We start from the raw sequence: 20189 nt of genomic DNA on the forward strand, positions 1-20189 counted from the left end.
CAGTCATCTGCAAAAGTCAGTTTTGAACAGAACTCGTACAAAATAGAGGTGTCCTAAAAGTAAGGATTACCACTGTATCTTAGAATTTCTCAACCTTAAAGAAATTCAATGTTTACTATTTTTACTATCGGACGGTCTGTAGTGTTTGTGCCCAATTTCCGGACGCAGCCGTTTTTAAATGTCAATTGTCATGACACTAAATTAAATGTTTTCACAAGGGTTCAGCAGCACGCATGTTTAATTTAATAGAACTAGTGTTTAACTTAATTAATTTGAAGCTTTTATCAGCAAAGAAGTTTGACAATACCACATGAGGAAAGTAAGGAAAAACGTCGCAATGCACCACACAGGAACTCCAATTTTCACGTGCTCAAGGGCGCTGACATCTTGGATATGCTAATAAGGTCAAAGTTTAAAGGTGATTACGTTTCCAAGTGGACCGAGTTAGCGTTGAAATATTCTTATCAGTACGCGAAATCCTGCAAATAAATAAGTACGTTGAAATTTAAATTCAAAAACTTGATTTTATTGCGTAGAAAGACACTGTATTTCTCCCAGATTTTCGATTTTATTTAGGTGAATGCAGAATTGGTTATAATAATGAATTACATGACGTACTACTTTTATTATGTTGCTAAGAAGAGTAGGGATACATAATTTGTGCGATATGTTGTCAGGCATCGCGATTTTTAGCTGATTTGTACACAGTTCAATGCTGTTCTTTCAAGAGAAAAAAACAGTGTTTAATCAAATTTAACGAATTTCTACAGACAAGTTTAATTGGATCACAGATTAACCATGGAAGATATTGATGAAGGCCCATCAATTGTGGTTGAGACGGGATCAGTGGACCTGCAAGGCGGGGGAGACGATGACACACAATCCGCCGTACCAAGCGAAGCCCTGGCCGCCGTCGAAGAGCTGAAGGAAGAGTTGGACCAAATCACGGTGGAGCCACCAAAAGTTGATTTGTAAGGAAAACGCTAGGTATCTAGATGTTGTCAGCTTGGTTCTGCTGTTAAAAATAAATCCACACTTTTCCTGGTATTTTTTTCTTTATGTTATAATGATTTACAATTACAGACTGTAGCTGCTTTGTAAATTATTACTCATCAGTTCAACTCTTGACAAGAATGTATCAAACTCTAAAACCTCAAACACACACAAAAAGTTGAGACAAGTAGCTAAATAACAAAAAATCCAGATTTAAAATTTACAGTTGTCAGTGGTGTTATTGAAAAAAATATTGTGTTTTTGGCCTCCTTTTTCGCCTTAAAAATGTTGTATTAAAATTATATTCTGTTATAACTTATTTTTAATAAAAGGAAAGGAAAAAATGGAGATGTTTAAGCCCAAAAATAGTGTCTTTTTAGAAGCATGTGGTAATAATAGTCACAGCCTTATCATGAAGTTATTGGTAAATTAATCATAAGGTTTATAGTGTTTAGGGTTCTTTTTCCATTTTTAATTTAACAAAATTGAATGTTTCATAACCTGCAGGATACCCATCATCCAAGTCGATGAGAATCTGCCGTCGTCATACAAAGAGAACAACAACAAAGAAAAACTGGTCCTGCAATATGCCGAAAACTTCCGGCGCCAGTATGTCCACCTGTATCGCGACAGAAAACCGCTGCTGCTGTGTCCGCTCAATGAGTGTGGGGTGGAAAAGTTTGTGTGCACTACGATTCGACCGACACTACTGCGATACAACGAGCTGTATGACTACGACGGATGTGCAGAGTTTGTTTCAGATTACGTCACGTTTGATCCGTTGGTACCTCCTATTGAACTGGTAAGATAGGGGTAAAACTAGTCCGAAAATTTGGGACTCTCAATTACTGTGTATGAGAGTCCAAAAACTTGAGCTAGTGAAAACATGCAACACAAGAAGATAGACAGGCACATGAAACAACCAGTCCAACACCGCTTCAGTACTGCATCAATCAACTGTGTCAAAAGAAACATCTGGTACCTAGTCTTTATTTCTACACACTCTCCATAATCGTGCAAACCAGACTACTGACTGGTCAATCTTTTCAAAAAGTTGGACATGTACTAGTCTAGTCTTAGGCTTCAAATTGAAATCACTCGGCTTCACTCTCAGGTGCAAGATGTTGAAGAAAAGTCTCCTTTAAAAATTTAATTGAGACCTCAAACTTGGCTATTGGAATACTGAGGACCTTGTCTTTGCCTCATGAAAGATTTTGGAGAATTTTGTCAGCTAAAGAGTGAGTGAATTTGGCCAGAATTTGTTTTGCATGTTTTTCTGCACTCAGGGTTTCAGTGTGGGATAAAACATAAATTACCTATGGTTTTTTTAGATATAACTTGCATCCTTGTTTTCATTCTTTTTGATGAACACCAATATCTTTATATTCACTGAAATAGTCTCAAAAAGTTTCTTGAATTCCTTTGATCCCTTCTTTGATTAAAAAACTCACATATTCTGCGTAAAGACATGTTTTCGAGAATGATCTAAACACATTCGACCAATCTTCATGCTTTAAATCTCATTCCTTTCCTTTCAAATCTAAGTGAACCACATTATTATTGAACAGTCAGTTTCAATTTTGAAATAGCTTACCAAATAAAATGGTAACTTTACAATGGAAAAAGTTATATTTGTGCTTCATGCTTCTGTTATATTTTCCTCCTATCACATGCCTTTTTTATCCATTCTGGATGCATATGAATAGGTCACTGTGCTATCAACTTATTTTTGTTTGAAGGTAACTTTTTTCTGGGATGGTTGAAATTTTGTTCTGTCCATGCAGCCCAAGACAATGGTGTCTCCTACCAAAGTTCTGAAGACACAACGAGGGAACTGCTTTGAGATCAGCACTCTCTTGTGCTCTCTGCTGCTAGGGACCGGCTACGATGCTTATGTGGTGTGTGGATATGCCACCAGAGAAACTACACTCTGTGATGAAGCAAGAGAGATATGTCCACTGCTTAAGATGAAAAATGAGGTATGCTGATGCTATGATGGCCCAACTATAGCTCCGTCCCAACTATAGTTGGTACAGTCCCAAGTATGGTATGGACTGTCCAAACTATAGTTGGGACGGTCCTGACTGTAGTTGGGTCAATTTCTGTAGTTGGGGCATAACAATGCCAGTAAAACCAATGCTATTGTACAGCAAAAAGGCCATCATGAACACCGCTATACTGAATATTCTGCTGAAATTTAATCACAACTACATCAAGCACTTGTTGCTGAGAAAAAATACTAATAATGAATGTCACCTACTTCAATTCAATTCATCTCAACATTTAGTTCCATAATGTACATTCAGATAATTATACAGAAGGTCAATATAAGAAAGATGTTTGATGAAATACAAGAAGAATAAGTATGTAAGACACAAATGAAAGAGAGGTAATTATGGAGGCATATTCAAACGGTTTATATTAAAATGCCTATAAATGTGCATTAATAGTAGATGGCACTTTGCCACTATTCGTAAGAGCCCCATAAGGAAAGGACTCACTGCCCGCACTGGTTTGAATAAAATTACAACTTTAGTATTTGAACTGATGGGTATTCTCACATGTTCAATTTACAGTCAGTCGGTAGTGTATTTCTTCTTCTTTTTTTTTAACAAAAGTTGATTTGATTTTTTTTCTGTCAGACCACGTAAGAAAAAAACAGTCTCTCGTTCTGCCTGCCTCTTTTTCAATTTTTTTTTTATTCGTACATTTGCAATGTATTTTGCAAATTGTATCAATATATTTGTCTTTTTATTTGTTACAATTCGCAAGATGGAATTTTGCGTCGGGGTGATGTAAATCAAATTAGGTTTTGCCCTTCACCGATGTATATACACTGTATACTCAGTGTGTTACCTCCGAGGGAAAATTGGAAAAATCACTCGGGTGGGACTCGAACCCACGGCCTGCTTTCTAGTGCAGATGTCTTACCACTCGACCACCGAGCTAACGTGATCGGTTGGATGGTTCGAATCTGATGTACATAGCAGCGGGTACTGCATTAACTATTCATAAGATGGAATTTTGCGTCGGGGTGATGTAAATCAAATTAGGTTTTGCCCTTCACCGACGTATAAACACTGTATACTCAGTTTGTTACCTCCCGAGTGAAAGTTGGAAAAATCACTCGGGTGGGACTCGAACCCACGACCTCCTGCTTTCTATCTATGTAGAAAGGGTGACGGCTCCTTTGGACACAAATTTGTATCAGCAAAAGAGTTGAGAAAATGGAAGAACCCATCCGCCATGTTGGAGAATTCAACATCTTGGGGGAAAAGGGGGGGGGGGGGCTGCCTCCTTCATTTTTAAAAAAGCTCGGACAAGAAACTAACCTTTTGTTTTACTCAGCCTTACCTTTATCATCAACAGATCAAGAAGGAAGAGCAGAAGAAAGAAGTGAAGAAATACTCAGTCAAGCCGCCCAAGGACCTGCGTAGTAAGTTCATCTTGAAGCAGGAGGCGAGGGAGGTGGAAGCCCAGCGTAAAGAGGAGGAGAAGAGACGCAAAGAAGAAGAGCTTCGGCAGGAGGTGGGTGTGGTCTGGAAAAAAAAAAGTAGGCGGGGATTGCACTGTCATTGCACAGGCAGAAGGGGAAATTACACAGTGTTTACAAAAAATCAGAACTTTTCCTTTTCATTTGTGAAAGTTCCCAAATATTTTCCCAAACAAGGATGGGTTATTCTTTGAGCAACTTGCACATGTGTTCTCCACCCCCAAGGGCTGTTTCAAATTACACACATGCAGGAAGTAGATTCAGCTGCTTGGTACATAATTTTCTCGCCAAAGCCAAGTAAATCTGAATTTGCCTAGCTTTCCGGTCTGTTTCTAGTAGGAATTACGGGAACTATTCTGAATTAAGGTGGCATGGGTGGCTAGTGCGTTAAGCGCTCACCTCTAACCACTGTGGCCCTGGCTTGTTCCTGGCCGCGGATCACATGTGAGTAGAGTTGTGCGTTGGTTCTCTCCTGTGCCACAAGGGTTTTTCTCCGGGCCCTCCGGTTTTCCTCCTGCTGCAAAAATCAAACACTTTCGATCTCTGGCTGTGCTCCGTGGTCATATATGGGTCGTATGGCTGGCTGCCAAAGGCGCCATTACATGCCTGCAGCTCGACCACGTTGTAGCCGCGTCCTTCGCAATTCAGTTTCTCAGCTGCGAGTAAGGATGATCAGCCTCCCAATTGATTATCATTGTTATAATTACTGGGTCTTGAGGCATAAATTACTTGAATAATAAGGTTCATGTCTATGATCCTGTAGCATTTTAGGTAAGAAGAGAAACAGCAACGGGGGAATTTTGCTGTCCAAATTTTAAAAACTGTCAAACAAATTTCTGTGTGGTCTAGGAACTGGAGAAGCCCCCACAGGACGAACTGTTTGGCCTGCGCGTCCACAGCTGGGTCCTGGTCCTTGCAGGCAAGCGGGAGGTCCCAGAGAACTTCTTCATCGAGCCACTGACAGGCAACGCTTTCCCTACCGGCAACGACTCCTTCCTGGGTATCGAGTCGCTGTGGAATAACAACAACTACTGGGTCAACATGCAGGATTGCTCCAATGGCTGCAAGGTCTGTCACAAAAACAATAAGACATTTTCGAATAAACCAGAAAGTTATTCATACAATAATGTGGTGTTTATACAGCACTTTACGCAAACAATCTCAAAGTGCTGCATATTTATTAACCCTGTTCATCAGGCTATGGGACCTCTTTTATGCAGCAGCGTGAGATGAACGCAATCTGGGCCCAATTTCACGGCGCTGCTAAACACAAAAATTTGCTTAGCACAAAAAAAATCTAGCTTATCATCAAGGTTACCAGTGAGGGTAGAGACCAGGTGCCAATTTCAGGGCGCTGCTAAGCACAACAATTTGCTTAGTACAAAAAAAGTCTGGCTTATAAAAGCAGGTTACCAGCCAAAACTCTGTGTGATTTTCATGCTAAGCAAACAACAGCTGAATACTACTCGCGAGCAATATACATCACGTGGAGTTTTGGCTTTTAACCTGCTTTTATAAGCCAGACTTTTTTTGTGCTAAGCAAATTTTTTGTGCTTAGCAGTGCCCTGAAATTGGCCCCTGGTCTCTACCCTCACTGGTACCCAGTTATATTCCAGACTGGAGAGATGCAATTGTAGTAAAGTGTCTTGCCCAAGAACACAAGTACCATGTTTCCCCATCAGGCTTCAAACCCACGTGTCATGGCACATGGGTCAAACACCGTAACCATTGGTCCTTTCCTTCATACTTTTATGTATTGTAAGGCTCCCAGGGAAAACAGTTCTAAAATAAAATAATAAATTAAAATGAAACAGGTTCCGCAAAATAGTTCAGGGAGGTGGGCTTAACATGTTAGTCAGAGGGTATGAATTTGATCTGGTTTTGACAAGAGGGTACTTGGTACCGGATAGAAATCCTTCCTGAAATCTCCTCCAGGGAGATTAACAAGAAGGCCAAGGGTCTGCCCTGTGAAGTTTTTTTTTCATCAAAATAGGATGTAGAATTTTCAGCACAATTTTCAAAATCACACTTCCAATTTAATATAACATTTTATATTGGTTGCTAAAATGCCCAGTTAAAGGGAATGTACATCATTGGCTTTTGCTGTAATTTTCAGAAATGAGCTATTTGAGGGATTAGTATAATAGACCAAATATTGTTACGCTGACATGTTTGAAGTTTTGTGTTCGAAAATGCTGGAAAAACAAAGAAAAACAAAAATGTTCAAGTAGTCTGGTTCCTTGACTCCACTAAAAATAAAATGGATCAATTTATAGATGTCAGAAAATTGTAAGGTAAGGGAACCAGTCTGGCTGGCCTGCACCCGTTCATGAACATGTAACCAATAGCAAACAAAATTTGGACTGAAAAAAAGTGTAAAGTTGGAAGCAGTAGTTGAAAAATAGTTAGGTTTTTCCAACGGTGGTCGGCCGACCACCGTTGGAAATGTATACAAAAATACCATTTTCTTGAAAATGACTTCACAACAGGTGCCATAATTTTACAGGATGCTTTAAACTGTCATTTACCAACATCCTAGTAAGGTATTTCGTAAAAACTTGGTAGTTTTATTTTTCGATGTTTGCAAATGTTGTATATTCCCTTTAAGTTTACTTTTGTTATCACAGTTAAAGTCAAAGCACAATTTTTTCTGAGAGATGTAATTAAAAAAACAAAAAAAGTAAAAGAAAATATGTGCGGGTGGTCACAATACTATGCAAGAAATACATTTTTAAAATCCCTTGACATGCAGAGATTTTAATGTGGACATATTTGTACCACGGTCATTTTATGAGAATCTGGTCAGAGAATAAGTTTAGGGTTACTGTTATTCGTTGTTACTCATTATCCCACTAATATACTCATGTGTGTCTTTAGGATCTCATCTTTGATCTGGGAGATTGCACTAGATGGGAGTACATGTTTCCAAACAATGAGAAACCAGTCTTGGAGATCCCGGAGCTTGAAATGGATGGCTTAGATCTGGAAGATGATGAGGTAAGATAGCATTGGGAGAGGTCTGGGCCCAATCTTGCTAACGACAGAGCTCCACGCTTACGATCAACACTTTGTGTTAACAGCGCTAGCAGAGAAATTCTGTGCTAACCCTGTTAGCACAGAATCCTTAGTTACGGGACGTACGCATGCACATAAGCCAACATTTTCTGTTACAGTAAGCAGGGATTTTTTCCCTAACGGAAAGCAGAACCGTGACATTGGGCCCTCGTTGGTTGGTTGATTAGGGAGAGGGTATAGTTGGATCTGAAAAAAGAGAATACAGCACCATGTATAGGAGAATAGACAGGCACCATGTATAGGATCCACGACGTGTGTAACGTCCTATTTTTGGCATTTATGTTGTGTCCTGGCTGGGCCCATCGAATCAACGGCAATAAATGGGTACTTCGAAAGAACAGAAAGCATTTCAGTTTGCAACGTATTGAAAATATTGTGAATTGATGACTATAAAATTAAAAATGTTGACCTTAACTTCCATTCAACCGATCACATAGATTACAATTGGGTAAATTCAAACACGACGTATGTGACTAGACTAGTCAGTGTTTGGTACCAAGACGTTCACATAAAAAATGAACGTGGACTGGCGAGACTTGCATGCTCTTTTCTTGAAGTTTAATCAAACTAGAGGTTAAGTCTGTCATATTTTTTTCACAGGAAAATTTTGCAATGTCACAAAATTTAACTGTATTTATAAGTGACATAGGTGACCAGAAAATTTTTTTTTTATTTTCTTGGGAGGATATTTGACAGAGAGAACTTAGACACAAAAAATGATCAGACAAAACCAATACCATCTTACCATTTTCTTAGGACGATGAAAAAGAAGAAGAGAAGAACCTGGACATGCCGACCTCCTGGGTGGATGCACTGGAGCTGTCCCTGACTGACTTCCAGTCTCGTTGCCCCCAGGGGAAGAAGACGCTGCTGTACAAGCGTGCCAAGCTGGAGAAGTTTGCCCACTACTTGCTGAGGGACGGGATGGTCACCCGACTGTCCATCTATCACGACCGAGAACGTGAGTTTGCCCAGTGCCTTAAATTTTTATTTTATGAATACAAAGACAATCTTTTTGACTACGAAAATCACTATATCGGTGGGTTATCGTAGCCGATACGACCAAAACCGATATGTACAATCAGTATATGAACGTTTCAATTTGCTCTGCGCAAATAATGCAAATGCGTTGCACGTACGTATGCGCTGCAGATGAGTTTCGCCGTCATACTCGTAGAAAACGCGCTAACATTGTTCGTGTATGTTGTACTCCGCGTTGTATTTAGAGTACATTAGTCGAAATTCGTTCCATCTAATTTCAATGTGTTCTACAAACACGCACATGAATTCAAAATGCCTGCGCTCCGAATGGCTTCAAAGTATCTCCGCGGTGGAATGAGGAGTTTTAATTTAGCTTTATGGTCAGGTCACATTTGTATGTTGTGTTTTGTTTGATTTTTCTTCCTTGGCCGTTGAGACAGTGAAGGATCTGATCCAAGTCAAGGAATGGTTCTCCCATCGCAAAGACATGCTGGACCTGAGAGTCCACAATCACAGGACGGGGATTGTGACTGAGTACTACAAGGAAGGGAGACAGAGACACCTCAAAGGTAAATATTACAGGTTATGAATATTCATAAGAAGGGGCATGGCTATGCTACAAGGAAGGGAGACAGAGACACCTTAAAGGTAAAGATTACAAGGCACGAATATTCATAACAAGGGGCGTGGCTATGCCACAAGGAAGGGAGACAGAGACACCTTAAAGGTAAAGATTACAAGGCACGAATATTCATAACAAGGGGCATTGTTATGCTACAAGGAAGGGAGACAAAGACACCTTAAAGGTTAAGTTACAAGCAATGAATATTCATAATAAGGGGCTTGGCTATGCTTGCTTAAAATATGTATTCCGGCGCTATTTTTGAGTTTTATCCCCAAAAATAGATTCTTTTTCTCTAAATTGCTATTTTTTTTTTAAATACAGAAGTTTTCACTTTTGAATGAGACATCGACTAAAACAATTGGCCAATGTTGGCTATTGAACTGTTGCTTTACAATTTTGAATGATGGCTACTAGACAATAATTTTGTTCTCACATGGTAGGCTGGTTCCCGCCATACAATCAGTATCTATAATGTATGGACCAGGAGCCAGTCTGCTCGCAAAGCGGATGTGTTGTGCCCAAAACAAAAACCTTTTTTCAGAGGAAAGGAAAAAAGAAGTTCCAGATTGCCGTTCCAGTGTTCTACCAACTGAGCTATCCACCATATGTTGGCGGTTCCCCATTTTGTCAATGTCTTTGTTCAAGGGGCGCTAGTCAGAACCCATAAACCTGTTTATGCCATGTAGCTAAGGATGCTAGCAACATAAACAGTGCTTAAAACCTGGGAAACAGCTAATGGGGATCACCCGGAGAGGATACGGCATTTTATTACCAATTTTCAAATAAATCAAAAGAGGAATTGTCAAGTATTCAAGTAATTAACTACAAATGGAAACCTGTCGATTCTTTGTCAAACTTTTTAAAAAAATATGATAATGCACCTAGTCAGTTTCCCTTTGTGGTTTAATAGCAAAAATAAACTGTTCGTTTTGTTGCAGAGCACCTATACAAGGCAGGCAGCCCCGCAGCCGAGACTGACCGTACCATGATCTTCTTCCATCACGCCCGCGTGGACGGCCTGGTCAAACGAGAAGAGACTCCACTGGAGATGACAGAGCATTTCCTGGAGAGAGATGACTTCCTGTTCTACAGACACGTGCAGTATGGGAAGCGGCAACGAAGGCTGGAGCCAGCCAGCACCCTGCCCAGCTCCAACCCACGGCCCATACTGGTCAGTAGTGGATTCAGTTAGCCAGGGCATGTGTGGTCTAGCGATAGAGCACAGGATTCATGATCGTTAGGTTGTGGGTTCGAACCCTGCCATGGCCATGCGTGTTGTGCCCTTGAGTAAGGCGCTTTACCTCAGTTAGTCCTCTCAACCCAGGTGTTAAATGGGTACCGGCATTATTCAATGCTGGGAAGGTAACAGACTTGCTGTGGAGGAGGTGTGGTGATCCCCCCACAGCAGCATATGAGTCTGGCTCAATGGCTTTGAAAGAGAGATGGGCACTCCGTTCCGGTGAACACAGGTTCGTCCCCTTTACTTCCTTTTTTCAGTTAGCCTGAAGCTAACATGTTGTATTTGAGTCCATCGCAAGTTCTCACCATCCTCGCTAGCCTGGGCAATTGTACACCATAAGACCCATTGCCGAACTTTCCCCTGTTGAAAATAAAACAATTTTGTTGCACTTAAACTTTCAAGGGTCAATAACATTTCTTTGAAATAATGGTGGCTCATTTTTACCATACTCAATCCTACAAAATCTTCCAAAACCTCGCATTAAATCGTAACATTCACTTTCAACCTAGAAAATTGTGGACCGTTTCCATCGCAACCCGGCCAAGCCGGCCAGTGAGGACGTCGCCGAGTTGGTCTTCCTGATCTCTGAGGATCGCATCCAACTAACGTTCCATCACCAAGACGATAAGATCACCGCCTCCACGCGGGATTTCCTCAAACCAGCCAATGCCAGCGACAAGGGCGCTATACTGATGTACTCGGCTGATATGACTTCCACTTTCCAGGTAAAACTGTTGGGGAAAAATCCCTTCTTGATAAAAAAATTACAAGAAATGTTCTAAATGTATTCAGATGATGAATTTCAAATGGAGGGAAAGGAAATATGAAACAACAATATCAGAAAAAGATGGAAAATTACAGAAAAGTGAAAGTACAGATGAACATGAAATGTTCAGTTCAGGTTCAGTTATCAAAAAACTTACTTGGATTAAAGGTCCCACTGGTACTAAACACCTGGTGAACTTTCCATCTGGCTTGCTGTCATTTTAAATCACGAAATGTAGGTGATTTAGTCAGTAGAATGACTGTTGGAAGTAAAGAGTTCTATAGATGAACTCGTGTTGTGTGATCAAACGTTTGTACATGGTTGTTCACGGTTTTCTCACAAAGTGTAATATCCACTGAGCTGAAATTTCAACAGGTTAGGTTTTGAGCTTTCTTCTTGGATTTTGAGTAGTGTTATTCTTGGAAACAAACAAAATGCACGAAAAGCAAATGCTGGTTTATGCATACCCTTAAAGATATAGTCCATCATTTGTAATTTGTGCATTTTGTTCGTTTGAAGCTACAAAAGTGTTCAAAATCTAAAGAAGGGTACTGAACAACTAATCTGATGAAGTTTCAGCTCAGCTTCAGCTGTACATTCCGAGAAAAACAGCATTCTAGGATCTCAATTTCAAATCAAAAGTTACTGAATCATGTTTTGAATTGTTTTGAATTGCAGCTATACGCGACGTCGCGCACTGATCCGACGAATTATAGCAACCGCGCGCGCGTGTGCGTCGTGCCAATGATTGCACGTGCTTCGCTGAATAACAAAACGAACTACTAATTTAAATTTTCCTACGGTGCATCTTAAGACGCACTGTTGGAAATGCCTTCTTTCGTTGATTACTTCAAAATGACAGCTTCCCAGAAAGAATAATTTCACAGGGAGTTTAGTCCCCTTACTATCTTTCAACCAAGTTTGTTTTTCAACAATAATTACGCCAGTCACTTTTCGGATGGCTGCAAATGATGGACTATAGCTTTAACTAACTTAGTTTCCTAGATTGGTCATGGTTTAATTGACACTTTCTGATATTCCGACGTGACTTTGTAGGTGGATCCCCATCAGAAGTCAGCCAAGGATCTGTACATCTACAACCTTCTGGTGTCTCTGGTCGATCAGGAGGACAAAACAGTGGCAAGCGTACGCGAATCAGAAGAGGAGGTACATTCACTTATTTTGGCTGTGTAGTTTTTCTTGATTAAATATAATTATCAGTTTACTAGAACTTGAGGAGAGGCAAAACGTAGTGTAATCTCAAAGGTATCTTCTTCGCAAACCTGCCTGCCATAAAACCATTCTATGTATGATATCACTATTGTAACCCTTTCCCATGGTTATGGGGTTTGTTCCTATTTGTGATGTGGTATGTCAAAACCAGGCAGAATTGGACAGAGCTACGAATGGAGAAACAGCTGCAAAATGACATTGGGGGAAGGGGCTGATTTTTTTTAAGTTGTGATGTTGCTAAAATGAGATTTGAAGGTTTGCATGGTGGAACGATACCAAGACAAGATAAATAATGAAAGGTTTGCGGAAACACCATGTGCGAATAATTTCTCAACTAAGAGAATGGTTCTGGTAAGAACCAGAGGTATAAACTCTTAGTTGAGAAATTATTCGCACATGGTGTTTCCGCAAACCTTTCATTATTTAGTATCTCCACCATGCAAAGCCTCAAATCTTACTTAAGACAAGATAAGTTTGCGGTAGCACCATGTGAATAAATCTCTTTTGTGAGTATGTGTGGTTGGAAAGATACTAAGACAAGATAACTTTGCGGTAGCACCATGTGAAAAAATCTCTTTTGTGAGGATGTGTGGTTCTGAAAAGAACCGGAGGGACTCAACGTTTCGAACAGTATGCTCGAAAATGTTTGCTAATGATTAAAATGTTGCTAATGTTCTGTAAAAGTTTCAAACTGAAATTTAATGGACAATGTATTTTTTAAAACACTTTAAGAGAGGCATGTCATTTCACAAAATGACACTTTGTTCATGATTTTGTTCTGAAATGATGCCAAATTAGCGTGAGATTTCAGACAGTCCGATTCCAAAATTTGATAACTTTGGAACATCCATTTTCAAAAAAGAAAAGCAGTGTTTGAAAGAGAAAGGTCTATATTTTGCTGAAATTGCAGTAACTCAAACTTGACTACTTCGTGCCCAAAAGTGCATGCTTTTGACATACCACATCACATTTATGGAATAATACAACGTAATATAACATAACATAAAAAGTTAGGCGTGTGAGCTCTGCACAAGATATCAAAATGGAAAAATAACCCTTGCTGAGTAACAGATATGATTTCAAAAATTCAAATGAGCAGGCAAGGTGCTCAGTCTCAAAATTGCTGACATTGTTAATTACATTATATATAAGGCTAAGTTATATACTTCCTGCAAAAACATTCCTTGTTTCCCTAACAAAGTTTCTTCGCACTGAAATTCGCTTGAAATACGAACCGTCCTGACAGTTCAGAGTTGACTCCTGTGTACACAAATCCAATGAACATCACTTTTTATCCTCTCATCATTAAATCTTTACCTTCATGTTCAGGTCAGGGAAATTCTGAATGATAGAATGGCCGAGGAGTCGCGCTCGGACCTTGAGATTTCCGTCTACGACACAGAGCGGAACGAGAAGGCCAAACAGCACAGAGTGGAAAGAGTAAGTAGTATTTATGTGTTAGGGGAGTATAAAACTAAACAGTCACAATTTGGATTCAAAATCCGGTTATCCTCATTTTTTTAAACCACATAACAGTTCTCCGATTTCACCCGAAGTTTCCATTACAAAAAGTTACGAGTGAGGTGCCCCATGCAATCCACTGGGCCTTTACAAACAAACTCCAGAGCTGTGATGTTGAAAAGGCTATTTACGAACCAAGGAGACCACTAGCAAGTGAATGCAGTTACAGCCAGAGACCATGGAGCAAGTTGAGGGATGTTCCAGTTGCTTTCCGTATTAACTTGTGTGACAAAAAATGGAAGGCCTAATTTGTGTTTATGTTGGTTTTGAATATGCGGTTTTCAAAATCTAAACCCAATAGTAGAATTCAATCCACATTTTGAACAATCCCACCACTGCTCATGGGAAGTAGGTTTTTGCCCGATGTTGCAATACTCATATTTTTATCATTGGGGGTTGTAGCTTTTTTGGGTTTTTTTCAGTTTGAGTCTCAAATTCAAATTTATTTTCGCTTTACTGAATAATCTATACCTCCAGAACTTAGATACAATATAAGTTAGGTGTTATACACTAAGCTGTTAGTTTGAGGTCAGAGTCATGCTTTGAAACGCAAAGGCATGGCATATACAGGGGGGGGGGGGGTGGCTTCTGACCAGCGCCCCTTGAAAAAAGATATTGACAAAAATGGGGAGAGTTGGTTGGTAGAGCACTGGAGTGACAATTCAGAGGGTGCATTTTCAAATCCCGTTCCGGTGAATTTCTTTGTCCAACTTAAAAAAATTGCTTTGCATCTCTTGTTTTGCTCAGGAACTTCTTCAGATGGAGGAGAAGAAACGACGGGAGGAGATGGAGTTGGATTACCTAGCCCCCTTCTTGGCCCAGATCGGTGACCCAGAGAGACTCATGAGACAACAGGCCTTGAAGCTGAAGGAAGACTGTAGAGCTGATCTCAAGCAGAGGCTGATTGATGAGGCTAACCTCATCCAGGCACGCTTCGAGAAGGTGGGCATAATTGGGAGTCGTATTTCTTGTAGTCGCAAATTAAAGTCACATGAGATCATTTGCTTTTGTACATTTTTGCCTTTGAAGCAACAGCCTTGCGCAAAATCTTTAATTTGCATTCTCTGTACTATTTTCGACTTCCATCCTGAAAAATACTTCCTTTTAATTGCTATTTTTCTAGCAATACAAAAGTTACATGAAATACAAAACAAACTTGAAATAAAGTTGAAAATTTATTTAAAAGAAAAAAATTAATTTGTTGAAAGGCTAACGCAAGTAAAAAACTTTCCTGCAGGCAATCTATTTTGAATCCACCTTCAATGTTAGTTTTCCTCCAAAGTATAACCATTTCAGGTGGAATAAGGATACCGGTCTTATCTTCACTTTGAGCAAGGTTTCTTTCATGAATCTGTAGACTTTTTCGGGATAATTACAAAGATCCTACATTAGCACTTGTACTACATTGTATTACATTGTATTACATTGTATTTATTCCCTGATGAATCCATAAACTGTACAGTGCCGAGGCGAATTAGGGCAGTACAGAGAGTAAGAGGCAGTGCAGTTGAGGGCAGTACATGGACTAATGGGTTATCTGAAGTCATTCCTTTGTCATTTTTACCTGTTACCTGAATTTTGATTTGACTTGACAACAACTTAGCCATAATAGTAGCTGTTATTCTTTCAAATCAAATCACTTTTTAATGGCCCATTGTGACAGTTTTGCAACTGAAAAACAAACTCTACTGAATTTGTTTCAAAAAGATTAGCAACAAAAGTAATTGAACCAGATTCACTGTTTACTTCCAATTGAAAAAAAAACAGACAAATTTTATGTCGGAAAATTTAGCTGTCTTATTGTCTGTGAACTTTTAGTGACTTGTGGTTTTCTATATTCAAGAATAACATTCTCACTGGCCTACCAAAATGTGCTGTGATTTTGATGGCTTCCTTTCCTTCCAGGAAACGGCCGAGTTGCAGAAGAAACAGAACTGGTACCAGCAGAACCAGGTCAACATGCACAAGGACGATGAGGAGGAGTATCTGGCATTCTGCAGCGAAGCCATGTTCAGAATACATATACTGGAGATTAGACTCAACAGGTCAGGATTTGTACTAACACTATAGACTAATCTAAGGGAACAAATGCAGAAGCGATTATTGAGGCGGCACCAGACTCGCAGGTGGTATGCACACAATAAGTGCTCCTTTGACCAATAGGGTTTTCAAATTACAGAAGCGTCTCAAATTAAGAATTTGTTTGACAAAAGGCGAATGTGACGCCACGTCACTGATCAAGACATAATTCCAGGACAACCAGTGAGCCACACCCGCAAAAAGGGGCGGGGAGGGCTTGGGCATATGACATGTATGAGTACTTGATTAAGACACCCCCCTCCACCCCCAACCCCCACCCAAATGACCAACCCCTCTACGACTGAGTCCAAGTTTTTTGCACAATTAATTCAGACAGTTTAGATATTAAAACAAAATAAGCAACAGAGTGCTAACATTATTTTTCAAAGCAATTTGTTTCTGGTACATGTCAACAGTATTGAGATGGTTTAATTTTGTGTACATGCTTTATTCTGTTGTGACCAATCATTACAAATTGTTTAAATATGAAAATGAATTAAACTGCTGCAAACTGCTCACTGACTGGATTGACCTGAAATGTACAAATCAACAAAATTAAAAGTGGCCTGATATTTCAGCCTTAGCAATCAACGGCAAAAAGAAGGCCTTGCTAAGGTTGTAATTTCAGTCCATTTATTTTTCTTGATTCAATTTCTGAAGGGTGAGTTTACATGAATTTGGTAAAGTTTTAAGCAAGCAACAACAAGTCACAACTCAATGAAAAGTCATCCGGTTGTATGTCAAGTGAAAAGCTATTGCAGTGAGCTGTGGCATAGGTATTCCTTTGTCATTAATACCTATTAACTTGTGATTGAATTAATTCCTACAAGATTTTGATTTTTTTATTTCTGTTTGGCTGTTTCAGGCACAAGGAGAATGCGCCTCACAAATACATGGCACTGGAGCAGAGATTGCGGACTGACCCCAGACTGTCAGAACACTTCTAAGATGCATTCCTTGTCTTCCATAGCCGTTGACCCTGCAACCAGATGCTAAAACTCCATTGACCATTCCAGTTATTCGCACATTAAGTTATCATTTCACACAGCTCGCAGATCCTTCAAGTTTTTTTAATAGTACTATCTGGTATTTTCCACAATTGTTTTTCAAAGAAAAAAACAACCCAAGAGTTGGAAGAATTTCATCTGGAGGTTTTGAGTTTATTGAATTTCATCCAGTTTTCTACAGTATTGGTCAATTTGGGAAAAACAAAATCAGCTGAGGTTCGTTGCAAAGTATCTAGCTTTGTGTTTCTTATGGCCAATTACGCAAATGCAAATGCGAAACGAATAATCATTCAGGAAACATTCGCTGCGAAATTCGCCGGAGTTGAAATGTGTTCCACTTTGGTGAAAATGCAGTGCGCAAACTTTCACGTGACATCATAAATTCGCATTTATGAACTGGCCTATACTAGGGTGGTGAGCCAAGTTTTACAGGTGATATATCAAGATATCTAAATCCTAAATAGATACCTAACTGTTTGGCTGTAGTTCATGGTCTTCACTTAATCTACTTTGCATTCTTAGTCCGTATCCTACATCTAGAGGTGGCATGGGCCTCTCAGGCAGGTGACATTTGACAAACACAGTCATGATACATTAAAAAAGAAAGAATCCTTGATACACAAATTTTGTCTTCATATCCTGCATACTTTTTTCATAAGATAGAATTTGCATTGGGGTGATGTAAGTTCAATATTGTTCGTTGCCCTTCACTGACCTATTGTATTTAATCCTTATTTCAGCCCAGGAAATTAATTCTGGTAAAAATAGGAGCATTTTGAAACTACACTTTCAAACTCAAAAACTTTAGTGCACGAGAACAAAGAAATGACTCTCCACAAGGATACAAATTCCAGTATGTGTGGTTTGTATTGAAAAGTGCTTGGCTGTAGTATTCTGTGATCTTTGCAAAGAACCCCTCAAAACCTGTATGAGTATTCAGGAGGTATCTTCTAGACAGCAATAATATGACTACGCTTCCTTTAGTACACTCGAAAAATATTCCGTCCATTCTAAGTGAAGCAATTGTAAATACAATGTACATGAGTGCAGCATCAAGCTTTACTGTGCATGTTTATATATTTTACTAATGAATAATTTGTAAATATAGAATTCCGTCCATGTTGTAAAATGTTATCAGATGGCTCCGTCCATAACATATACATTTAATATTATATATATTGGTTTGATTAATTAAAGGATTTTTTTGCAACAATTTAAATTTCATGTGTCCAGTAAGACACAAAGAGCTTCAGTAGAACAGAGTTTGACTTTAATAAATTACCCATTGGTGGGCTATTTTTCACTATCTATCACAAAGTTCATTTTCTTGAAAATATCAAAGAAATAAAGAGAGGTTATACAAAGTTGATTCAATCTGTTGCTGTTTTATTTTTATTCAGACATGAAATAAATCTGACAGACAATCTCCCAAAAATATGAGCGCGGACATTCAAACTGATTAAAATAAGTAAAGTATGGAAATCATCATTGTTGCAGTTATTTTTTGTTTTTTACACCCCAACTATGGATAGGAATTTCTAACTATAATTAGGATTCTTCCAACTGTAGTTGGGGCCATCGCTATAGTTACAGCATAACATTTCTCATCAATGGTACTTTTGAACCGGCACAGAAAAAACTTTTTGATTGTAAAAATATCTGAACATGTCGGACTATCAATGGGTCATAGATCCATTGTATTGCAGATGTTCCCTGTAATTATAAAATCCTCACAACTTTTGATTATCAAGGCACATAAAAATTATCCTTACATCCTCGGCCATTTTAAAGAAATCTTCCTGAAAAGTTCTCTTAAAATGGAGGTGTCAAGCCCATGTGTTATAGTGAGGTACATACATGTAGGATAGGATAATTTGCTTTTTTGTGCATTTTTTTTTCGTTTGAAGCAACGAAAGTGCTCAAAATCTAAAGTAAGGTGAGTAGTGGCTACTACAGGGCGAGTCAAAAAAACAAACCCAAATGGCAGAACCAATTTTTTTCAAAATCTAGGATATAATAGCCCAGTCATTATAAAGCTTTCTTTTAGTACAAGAATCATTCAAATTACTCATGTACTTTTCAAGTTCTGTCCACGGATCACAAATAAAGGTTCTTTCAGCAAAACGAAAACAATTCTCATAGGGATGCATGCGAATTGTTTTCGTTTTGCTGAAAGAACACTTACTTTTTTGTGATCCGTGGACAGAACTTTAAAAACGATGTTTATGTTCAAAATTCCGTAACTTGAAAAGTACATGAGTGATTTGAATGATACTTGTACCAAAAGAAAACTCATTAATTGGGCTTTCATATCCTAGATTTTGAAAGAGCTACAAGCAAAACTTCATTCAAAAACATTCAAAAATTGGTCCTGCCTTTTGGGTTGTTGTTTTTTTTACTCACCCTGTATACATTTTAAGAAAATAGAGAAAATGTATGCACAATTTTTTGTGTCTCAGTGGAATCCATCGAAGTACTTCTCACAACCACACTTTCCTAAACTGCAAGTACACATTGTGCATTCATAAGTTATACTCTATATGCAAAGCCTCATATCATATTTATTATTTACACATTTATACATTTCACAACATTATTGGTCGTTGGCAATGGCTAAACACAAACATGCAGAGAGGAATGTTAAAGTAACCGTCATGCATCCATATTATCTCGGATAAATATATTGCATAGTTTTTAATATTTATACATATTTACGCTTTCCATTGGTTAAGCATGCAAATCTGTTTAAAAATACATAATACTCATATTAGCTTTCTATTTGAGTATTTTATTTGTCTCGAAATTGTCAGATAAGTCTTTCAAAAGGCAGAAACAGACAACGAGCATGTTCTTCAGACGTTGGAATACTAACTGACTTTTTGAAATAACCTGAGGTGTCCTGACTCCTAAAAGGACTCTGCTGTCTAAAGACATGATGCAGGAACTTGGCAACAATTACAATATTATATTCACTGAAAGACTTTGAAATCATCTCTTATTTTTTTTAGAAATGTCATACTTTTTTAACACAAATTTGTAAATCCAAGAGACAAACAGACTATTGAACTATTCATAAAAATCTCAGAAACTATACATTAGTATAAAAATACTCCATAAAAACTAAACTTTGTCTATAAACGGACTTACAGGGTGAAACATTAATGCACAAAAGGGGG

General features: G+C 38.7%; 1 protein-coding gene across 1 annotated transcript; it reads left to right on the forward strand.

Annotated features, from left to right (window-relative positions):
* The first annotated feature begins 647 nt into the window (after positions 1 to 647).
* On the forward strand, positions 648 to 18639 carry LOC119746513 (dynein regulatory complex subunit 7-like). Its single transcript, XM_038223491.1, has 15 exons — positions 648 to 971; positions 1501 to 1795; positions 2778 to 2972; positions 4363 to 4521; positions 5336 to 5554; positions 7364 to 7483; positions 8318 to 8522; positions 8983 to 9111; positions 10106 to 10338; positions 10917 to 11132; positions 12230 to 12340; positions 13736 to 13846; positions 14675 to 14869; positions 15833 to 15972; positions 16872 to 18639. The coding sequence occupies exons 1-15, from the start codon at positions 799 to 801 to the stop codon at positions 16951 to 16953; spliced, it is 2583 nt and encodes an 860-aa protein (XP_038079419.1). The 5' UTR covers positions 648 to 798; the 3' UTR covers positions 16954 to 18639.
* The last annotated feature ends 1550 nt before the right edge of the window (positions 18640 to 20189 follow it).

The sequence above is a fragment of the Patiria miniata genome, unplaced genomic scaffold (assembly GCF_015706575.1).
Source record: "Patiria miniata isolate m_02_andy unplaced genomic scaffold, ASM1570657v1 HiC_scaffold_7, whole genome shotgun sequence".
NCBI lineage: Eukaryota > Metazoa > Echinodermata > Asteroidea > Valvatida > Asterinidae > Patiria > Patiria miniata.

Coding starts and splice junctions, on each gene's coding strand:
- LOC119746513 (XM_038223491.1), top strand. CDS start 799: ATGGAAGATATTGATGAAGGCCCATCAATTGTGGTTGAGACGGGATCA. Junction 11,133..12,229: donor ATATGACTTCCACTTTCCAG/GTAAAACTGTTG, acceptor GTGACTTTGTAG/GTGGATCCCCATCAGAAGTC. Junction 12,341..13,735: donor TACGCGAATCAGAAGAGGAG/GTACATTCACTT, acceptor CTTCATGTTCAG/GTCAGGGAAATTCTGAATGA.